The sequence below is a fragment of the Myotis brandtii genome, unplaced genomic scaffold (genome assembly GCF_000412655.1).
Source record: "Myotis brandtii unplaced genomic scaffold, ASM41265v1 scaffold369, whole genome shotgun sequence".
Classification (NCBI taxonomy): domain Eukaryota; kingdom Metazoa; phylum Chordata; class Mammalia; order Chiroptera; family Vespertilionidae; genus Myotis; species Myotis brandtii.
The window spans coordinates 45,886-52,905 of record NW_005364180.1 but is presented as its reverse complement, the minus strand read 5'-3'; the positions used below and the strand labels follow the sequence as shown (position 1 = coordinate 52,905).

Genomic DNA, 7,020 nt, shown 5'->3' with positions numbered 1-7,020 from the left:
GCCGGCTGCCAGCGGCCCAGCCTGGTGGGGAGCAAAGCCGCGAGGCTGGGACGGGGGCAGGTGCGGGGGACCCACGGGAGAGGAGGCGCCTCCCTCCTAGGTGAGCAGGGTGAGAGCGATCTTAGGGTGACTTTCACTCACAGAAGTGAGGTGAGGAAGCAGTGAGGTGAGGCAGCCACACACAGTCCCCCTGGGCCCTGCAGTGTGAGTCTCTGCTGTTGGCTGTTGTCATCAACTGTAAACAAAGGTTTAAAGGCCGCCAGCTCCGGCCCTCTTCCCTCCTGCACTCCGCTCGCCCCAGAGAGTGACCCGGGGCCTTAGCTCAGGTGCCGTAACCAAACCCCACGGACGGGGTGGCTGGAACAACACAAGTTTAGCCTCCCGGTTCTGGAGGTGGAAGTCTGAGGTCCAGGTGCCAGGCCACTCCATTCCTGGTGAGGGCTCGCAGATGGCAGAGAGAGGGATCTTGGCTCCAGGGTTGAAGGACAGGGCAAGCCCAGGGGCAGGGCAAGGTCGGCAGTCTGGACCTCCAGGTCCCCCAGCCCGATGTCTCTTCTTCTAAGGGCACCGATCCCATCCTGAGGGCCTCACCCTCCAGACCTCATCGAAACCGAATTCCCAAAGGCCCCCTCCTGACATCATCACTTGGGAGTTTATGGCTTTACCATGTGAATTTGGGGGACACGATTCATCCGTAGCACCTGGTTATCAATCTGCCTGCCTCTCCCCAGCACATGTACACACACACACACACACACACACACACACACACACACTATTACAGAGAAGTAATAAGAGATGAACAGCGCACAGTCCTGAATGATTGTGTATGGGCACCTTGCTAAGCATGTGGATGCGTTTTCTCATTTCATCCTCCAAATTATCCTATGAAGTTTATTTCCATTTTCCTGATAGGAACACTGGGCCCTACAGACATGAAATAACTTGTCCGAGATCGTGTCGGAGCTGGAATTTGAGCCCAGTCATTCCGCTGCTTGCTTTCCCCTCCAACAATCTGCCTTGGAGATCTCTCCCGTCAGGGCCCACAGCCCTGCTTTGCTCTTAGACTGTGGCCTGGTGCCCTGCAGCACAAACATCCCGCAGCTCCTAACCCTTCTCTTACGATGGACATGTAGGGTTTCACTTTTGCAAATACTGGCATGGGGAAGCTTTGACAGAGGAGGTGCTATAGCAGCTGGGTTTTGAGGTATGAGTAGGAGTTTTCCAGCAGACGAGACAGAAAGGCAGTCCAAGCGGACAAGAGGACATGGGCAAAGGGGAGGCCCACAAGAGTGGGGTGCACTTGGAAGAGGGCAAGAATTTAAGCCAGGGCAAAGGCGAGGGGCAGGGGAGGCCGGGGAAGGGGCAGCCCAGGGCTTGTGAACTCTGGTGCTGCATCGGTGCTTGCGGGAGCCAAGGAGGGAGAGGGGCCTGGTCAGAGGTGCCCTTTGGGAGGCTGTGCAGAGGGAGGCCTGGGGGGAGCGCAGGGAGAGGCAGGGCTGTTCTCCAGACTCTAGCCCGGTGGTCCCCAGCCTTTTTCTGGCCGCGCCCCACCTAAGCGTCTCTAAAATCCTGATACCTCCCCTCCCCCCGTGACATATAATTCTTATTATTCAAAAAGTGAACCCCTATTCACGTGGAGGAAGCCCAAAAGGCCATAAACTTGGTCTAAACAAGCTTCCAAAGAACATGGCATCCACGAAGGAGAAAAATAAAAGAACGAAAGGACAATTGAAGTTCTGAGGAAGAAATCACTAAGAAATTGTTAAAAAAATAACTATATGAAGTGATAGGAAAAAATAGCAAAGTTTCAAAATATATAATAGAGAACTGAAATGCATAAACGTGTCACGATACATATTTGTATACTGCTACATATGAGGCCCCTAGAACCATAAATGCAAAAGAAATTCACTGTGAATAACTCATTCTCGAATTGCCCCCCTTAAAAATCACATCGCCCCCCTGTGGGCGTGTGCCCCACGCTGGGAACCGCTGCTCTAGACCAGCCGTGGGCAAACTACGGCCCGCGGGCCAGATCCGGCCCGTTTGAAATGAATAAAACTAAAAAAAAAAAAAAGACCGTACCCTTTTATGTAATGATGTTTACTTTGAATTTATATTAGTTCACACAAACACTCCATCCATGCTTTTGTTCCGGCCCTCCGGTCCAGTTTAAGAACCCATTGTGGCCCTCGAGTCAAAAAGTTTGCCCACCCCTGGTCTAGACGAAGGTGGCCGGGGCCAGGATGTGGGTGGGGTGGGGGGAAGGCTGATCCGGGGGGCTGAGGAGTGGATACACTGAATGTGGGCAGAGAGAAAGGGGGGGTTAAGGGGATCCCCCCACGGCCGAGTGGGGCAGGAGATGGCGATGAGGGACACGAGGGACCGCATGTTTCCAAAACTCCACGGGAAAGCGCTCCAGCCTTGTCCGTTCCCTCCAGACACGGACGAATGCCTGGGGACGCCCTGCCAGCAGCGATGCAGGAACAGCATCGGCAGCTACACCTGCTCCTGCAGGCCCGGCTTCCATCTCCACGGCAACCGGCACTCCTGTGTAGGTGAGGCCGGGGACCCTGTTGTCTCCACTCGTAGGCTGCCAATCAGGAGGATGGACAGAGCAGGGACAGGGACAGGGACAGGGAGAGGCCGGCGGGCAGGCAGTCAGCACCTCCTGGTCCCCGAGCCTGTCAGCGTGTGGGGCTCCTCGGGGAAGACCCCGCCGTGGGCTTTTCCTGGCCGAGTGCCAGTTCATCCAGTTGTTGCTCTCCCCCCCCTCCTCCCAGAGACGCCCCAGGACTCCCCTCTTCCCCCCTTTTCTTGGCTGCCTTTGCTCCTCTTGGTAAATGACGCACGTTCTGCCTTAGCGCCTCTGGTTTAGGAGGAGACCCTGTCTTCTCAGCCCTTAGCAGGAGTTTCCAGTGTGTGTGGCTGGAGCGGGGCTCGCGGGCGGAGCTGGGGTCCCCAGGCCGGAAACAGGGCCGTGTTCCAGCCAAACTCGGTGTGTGTCCTGAGGCCCGGGCAGGGCGCTGAGACTCCTTTCTCAGAAGGGGCCACCCCACCGACCCCGCCGGGTGGGATGGTGCCAGGTGTGGATTGCGGTTCCCAGCGGCTCCTCCCCTCCAGCCGGCACTGGATCACTGCTGCCTGCTGCTGGGGATGAGTCCCTGGCGCACCCATTAGACGCCCACTGGATGCATGACCCCGCGAGGGCCATAGCACAGACTTCAGCCCCGCTGCCCGGCCTCTGAGCCACACCCATCCCCCGGGCAGGGAGACTCCGGCCTTTGGGGCTAAGGGATGATGGGAGGAAGGCCTGGTAGCCCTGACCAGGCAGCCGTGGGCAGCGAGGCTTTCCTGCAGATGTCAACGAGTGTCGGAGGCCGCAGGAGCGGCGGGGCTGCCACCACGCCTGCCACAACACCGTGGGCAGCTTCCTGTGCACGTGCCGACCCGGCTTCAGGCTGCGGGCTGACCGGGTGTCCTGTGAAGGTGAGTGACCAGTCCCGCCTCCCAGCTCTCAGACCCCCTTCCCCACCCCACCCTCAGCCTCACCAGGCCCCGCCTTCCCAGCACCAGGCCCCGCCCTCCAGCACCAGGCCCCGCCCTCCCAGCACCAGGCCTCACCCTCCAGCACCAGGCCCCGCCCTCCCAGCACCAGGCTCCACCCTCCAACACCAGGCCCCGCCCTCCCAGAGCCTGACCCTCTTCCTTCTCCACCCACTCTTGATATTTGACTCATTTTCCTTACACTTCACTTCCTTCCTCCCTCCACTGCTTTATCCGTGCTTTCTCCCTTTCCACCTCATTGTTCCCTGGCCCTTCTGTTCCCCCGGAGCCCCGTAACTTGGGCCCCAGGGACACTGGGCAGTGGTGTCAGATCTATCGGCCACACTATGCCGGCCGGTGCCTGCCGGGAAATGTAGGTTCCATATCGTATAAAAACCGAAGGTGCTCCTTCTAGTCCATGGCGAGTCCTCCGGGGCCTGGGCTCCCACCCCAGGGGGCACGCCTAGCGCGGGCAGGCACACGGCGCCCTGTAGCTGCCTGCGCTCTGGCTCCTTCCCCATCCGCCTCCCTGTGTGACCGCGTCGCAGACCAAGTACTTTAGAGCCGCACGGCTGGCGCGGGACCCATCACGTTGGAGAAACGGGCCCAGAGGCGTTCGGTGACTGCGGTGGCGCTGAGTCCAGCCCCTCGGTCCCACCTCCCTCAGGACGGCCCTGTGCTTCCGTTCCAGCGTTCCCGACGGCCGTGCTGGCCCCATCCGCCATCCTGCAGCCCCCGCCCAACATGCTGCTGCTGCCCGAGGCCAGCCGGCCGGCCCTCTCCCCGGGACACCCCCCTCCTGGGGCTCCCGGGCCCCCAGCGGGAGTCCGGACCACCTGCCCGCCCGCTCACACCTCTGCACTACCAGCAGCCTCCCCTTCCGTCCTGGCAAGGCTGCCGTCCACCCCAATGGCCACCCCAGTGCCTAGCATCCCCCTGTTCAGGACCCTCAGACCTTCCTCACAACCGCAGGAGAAGGGGGTTATCCCTTCCTTGCCCAGGAGCCCCACAGCCCCACAGCCCACACAGGGGCCCTCTGCCTGCTGGCATCTGGGAGCCATGCACGACTCGGGGAGCCACTGGACAGAGCCCGGGTGTTCCCAGTGCTGGTGCGAGGTGGGTGAGAGTCCTCGGGCTGCCCCGGTCGGGTGCGGGGTCTTGTGGTGACCGGAGCTCCCACTTCCAGGACGGGCAGGTGACCTGTGAGGAGGCGACGTGTGAAGCTGCTTGTTCCCACCCGATCCCCTCCGGAGACGGGGGGTGCTGTCCGTCCTGTACAGGTGGGAGCTGGTCCAGGGAGGCTGTGGGTTCCCCATGTGGTCCCGCCTCTTCCCTCCCCCAGCCCTTCCGCAGCTGATAGGCTGCTCTCAGACCTTAGGATCACCTGAAGGGGGGCCCCTGGGCCCCACCCCAGAGCTTCCCATTGAGCACTTGTGGGGCCAGGAATCAGCATTCCTACCAAGTTCCCAGGTGATGCTGCTGGTCCAGGGACCACAGTCAGAACCGCTGGTCTAGGCTGTGATATCCCTCTAGGGGGACTTTTCATCTTCTGGGATCCCTCTGAGCTTCATCCCTCCATTCATCCATTCATCCATTCATCCATTCATTCCATCCATCCATCCATTCATCCATCCATCCATTCATTCCATGAGTCTCTCCGCATGCACGCTGCAGTCCCTTTCCCTCGCCCCATCCTGTAGCCAGAGGAGTAGCCCTTTGTAAATTGCACCCCTTCTGATTTCCTCCTACCATCCGCTTACAGTCTTTCCTTTGCATCCTGTTGCTGTAGGATAAAGACCCCAATCTTAACAGGCCCTTCGACAGAGCTCCTCAAAACTCACTGTGCACACGCACCGCTGGGGGTCTTGTCAGAAAGCAGGTTCTGTTGGGTGGAGCTGGGGGGCCTGAGTGTGCATTTGTGTGGTGATAGGGTGCCGTGGCCGCTGCACTTGGCAGTGAAAACGTCTCCCTGTGGGTTAGGGTACCAAGGCCCCTGCCGGCTTCTGGGTGATAGTCGTGACCTTTTCCTGGTCCCTACGTTGTACCGAGCCGTAGAGTGAAGTGCTGGGTACTTTACGTCTGAGTTTGTGGACCCTCCCAAGCCCCCTGCAGGGCACGTGCTGGCGTTTCCATTTCACAGGAGCCCAGAGAGGGTGAGGGCCATGGCCAGGCCACTCGGGGACCTGAGCGTCAGGGCTGCCTTTCCGACAGGATGGGAGTAAAGCTCATGCCCTCAGCGCAGTTTTGGTTTTGTTGGACATGGAACCCTCTCTGCCCCTCCCAGGGGCGTCCTCTGGGGTGTCTCCCGGTAGCTCTCCAGGGGGCTTAGCCCACCCAGTGCTGGGGACCCGGATCCGCCCCTCCCGGGCCTCCCCGCCCCGGGGCCTCCCGCCCTGAGAGAAGGCGCCAGGCCAGGTGTGTGCTGCCGGGAATGGCGGTGACACCACCTCTGCTTTGAGGAGGTCTGACGCCCTCCCGCCTGTCTGTCCCCACAGGCTGTTTCCACGGTGGCGTCATCAGAGCCGAGGGGGCCGTGTTTTCCCCTCCCGCGGAGAACTGCACCGTCTGCGTCTGCCTGGTGAGTGTGCATCCATCTGCCTGGTGAGTGTGCGTCTGCCTGGTGAGTGTGTGCCCGCCTGGTGAGTGTGCCTCTGCCTGGTGAGTGTGCGCCTGCCTGGTGAGTGTGCATTTGCCTGGTGAGTGTGCATTTGCCTGGTGTGTGTGCCTCTGCCTGGTAAGTGTACGTCTGCCTGGTGAGTGTGTGTCCGTCTGCCTGGTGAGTGTGCGTCTGCCTGGTGAGTGTGCGTCTGCCTGGTGAGTGTGCGTCTGCCTGGTGAGTGTGCGTCTGCCTGGTGAGTGTGCGTCTGCCTGGTGAGTGTGCGTCTGCCTGGTGAGTGTGCGTCTGCCTGGTGAGTGTGCGTCTGCCTGGTGAGTGTGCGTCTGCCTGGTGAGTGTGCGTCTGCCTGGTGAGTGTGCGTCTGCCTGGTGAGTGTGCGTCTGCCTGGTGAGTGTGCGTCTGCCTGGTGAGTGTGCGTCTGCCTGGTGAGTGTGCGTCTGCCTGGTGAGTGTGCGTCTGCCTGGTGAGTGTGCGTCTGCCTGGTGAGTGTGCGTCTGCCTGGTGAGTGTGCGTCTGCCTGGTGAGTGTGCGTCTGCCTGGTGAGTGTGCGTCTGCCTGGTGAGTGTGCGTCTGCCTGGTGAGTGTGCGTCTGCCTGGTGAGTGTGCGTCTGCCTGGTGAGTGTGCGTCTGCCTGGTGAGTGTGCGTCTGCCTGGTGAGTGTGCGTCTGCCTGGTGAGTGTGCGTCTGCCTGGTGAGTGTGCGTCTGCCTGGTGAGTGTGCGTCTGCCTGGTGAGTGTGCGTCTGCCTGGTGAGTGTGCGTCTGCCTGGTGAGTGTGCGTCTGCCTGGTGAGTGTGCGTCTGCCTGGTGAGTGTGCGTCTGCCTGGTGAGTGTGCGTCTGCCTGGTGAGTGTGCG

General features: G+C 60.6%; 1 protein-coding gene across 1 annotated transcript in view; it reads left to right on the top strand.

The window, feature by feature from the left end:
• Positions 1 to 7,020, top strand: part of VWCE (von Willebrand factor C and EGF domains) — a 24,605-nt gene that overhangs the window by 3,067 nt on the left and 14,518 nt on the right. The window contains exons 3-7 of the mRNA XM_014544539.1: positions 2,445 to 2,561; positions 3,364 to 3,492; positions 4,241 to 4,665; positions 4,736 to 4,829; positions 6,045 to 6,127. Coding sequence (XP_014400025.1) covers positions 2,445 to 2,561; positions 3,364 to 3,492; positions 4,241 to 4,665; positions 4,736 to 4,829; positions 6,045 to 6,127 — 848 coding nt within the window. The remainder of the gene's footprint in view (positions 1 to 2,444; positions 2,562 to 3,363; positions 3,493 to 4,240; positions 4,666 to 4,735; positions 4,830 to 6,044; positions 6,128 to 7,020) is intronic.